The sequence below is a fragment of the Bombus flavifrons genome, unplaced genomic scaffold (assembly GCF_040668555.2).
Source record: "Bombus flavifrons isolate JBK064 unplaced genomic scaffold, iyBomFlav1_principal scaffold0021, whole genome shotgun sequence".
Taxonomy (NCBI): domain Eukaryota; kingdom Metazoa; phylum Arthropoda; class Insecta; order Hymenoptera; family Apidae; genus Bombus; species Bombus flavifrons.
In genome coordinates, this window is record NW_027184766.1 from 519,107 (window position 1) to 520,863 (window position 1,757).

General features: G+C 37.6%; 1 protein-coding gene across 1 annotated transcript; it reads right to left on the reverse strand.

Moving 5' to 3' along the window:
• Positions 1–216: 216 nt before the first annotated feature.
• Positions 217–1,424, reverse strand: LOC138189245 (E3 ubiquitin-protein ligase XIAP-like). The gene is made up of 4 exons (XM_069131376.1): positions 1,282–1,424; positions 687–1,206; positions 400–589; positions 217–323 (listed from the first exon to the last, which is right to left on the reverse strand). The coding sequence occupies exons 1-4, from the start codon at positions 1,422–1,424 to the stop codon at positions 217–219; spliced, it is 960 nt and encodes a 319-aa protein (XP_068987477.1).
• Positions 1,425–1,757: the final 333 nt, after the last annotated feature.

Below are 1,757 nucleotides of genomic sequence, written 5' to 3' on the forward strand. Positions count from 1 at the left end.
CCGTCACAAATATTTCTTTTAAGGACAGCTATAGAATTATGCAATACCTTTGTTATACAAACCCGTGACCGCGGTTACGTTCGGCGACTGGTTGTCGATTTTCTTGCTCCAGAGCAGCTAAAATAGTAATCAGTGTATTTAAATGTAATATATAATGGAATTTATTATATGTATACGGATTTCATACAAATTAACGAATATGTGTTTTCATTTTTATCACTTACCAATTTTCCCAACGAGAGTCATTTCATTAGTATCATTTTCACTAGTGGATCTCTCAGGATTCCCATTTGCAATTTGTATTGCTGCCTGAAATAAATATACTGTACATAAGTATGTATTGCAATTATTCATTATACACAATGTTATATATATTGTTCAGGGTATAAGTTTTTATACTTGCACCTTCAGCAGTTTCATATAACTCCTGGCCTGTTACTTTATTAACATATTCCCAGCCTCGTACTGTTAATAAATAACAACAGCTGGGAGACGAAATTGCGTGCTGTTCCCATGGATCATCTTCTGCTCTCCAACTTCCTATACCAATTCCACAATGGTAACATGTAGTGCAATCATTTATTCCGGTCTAGTAGAAGCCTGCATGGGCTAATTCTTCAATTGTCTGTGTCATATATGTAGGCCATGTTGTGAACGAATTTAATCTGGATTCGTAGCTTCTTAACTCTTTTTAGTCCCAAACGGCTAAGTTCATATGCCGTCGGGTTTCTTGAATGTCTTAAAAATCGATGGTCATTAAAATCAAATGCCTTCTGATATTGTAAACCATAAGGACAAGATATATTTCTATTTTTTCGTTTTGTCCGTCGAACTTTAGCAGGATCTGCTCCGATTGGTACATTATTACAATGTTCATTGCGGATAAATCTGCACTCTGGAGAACGCATCTCATGAATTTGCATGGGAATATCAACCACTGACCACTGACTTGCCACCAATTGACATTCAAAGCATCTAACGACATCAAAGTTTCTAGTATAATAGAATTCTGCAGCTGCAAGACTGACAGGGTCAATGAAAGACACAGGCCAATTTCGAAAACTTGAACGCCTTGCTGCTTCAAAACGAAAATCATCATAATATTCTTGAACGTCACGCGATGTGGATGGAACCGGCGGCATTTCTATCGAGAATATCGGTGGCATTGTCGACATCGACGGTATCGGTGATGTTAAATCAATCACCCTTGCTGAAGGTACAGGGGATGGTATATCAACCATAATTTCAGGAAGTACCATGGATGTTGAAGGTACGGCTAACTCAACCGCCGATATTGAATGAACCGACGGATTTGAATCATCTGACAATGTTGAAGGAACAGGCAGTAATTCTTCATCTTCTGTAGATTCTGCATCATGTTCCATGAAATATCGGAAGTTGATTGTAGGAATCATTGTATCCATTTTAATTGTAATTTATTGCGCCTTTAAACCTATTTAAAAGAAAAAGACATTGAAATTGAATCTACTAATTGTAGATGACTTAAGAAATATTATACGTGTACAATCGATCAAACAAAAACGTATTAGAGACAAAATTACGAATATCAGGTGTTCACGAGGTCGCCTAAGGCTTTGAAAATGGCTCTCTGGAAAACGGCTGGTGCATTAATTAATTAAATTAATTAATTCGGCTATTCTCTCACGTACTATTCTTCGCTCTTCCTCGCTAAGCCTGTAAGGGCTTCTTTGCGCGACGACGTTGGGATCAATCAGCCGTATTTCTAACTGGCCCCT

Bases quoted from the DNA above. Each gene is read 5' to 3' on its own strand.
- LOC138189245 (XM_069131376.1), bottom strand. From the start codon at position 1,424: ATGGATACAATGATTCCTACAATCAACTTCCGATATTTCATGGAACAT. The intron at 1,207-1,281 runs GTTAGCCGTACC...ACCTTCAGCAAG, and splicing joins CATTCAATATCGGCGGTTGA to GGTGATTGATTTAACATCAC. The intron at 324-399 runs GTATAAAAACTT...ACTTATGTACAG, and splicing joins TGAAACTGCTGAAGGTGCAA to TATATTTATTTCAGGCAGCA.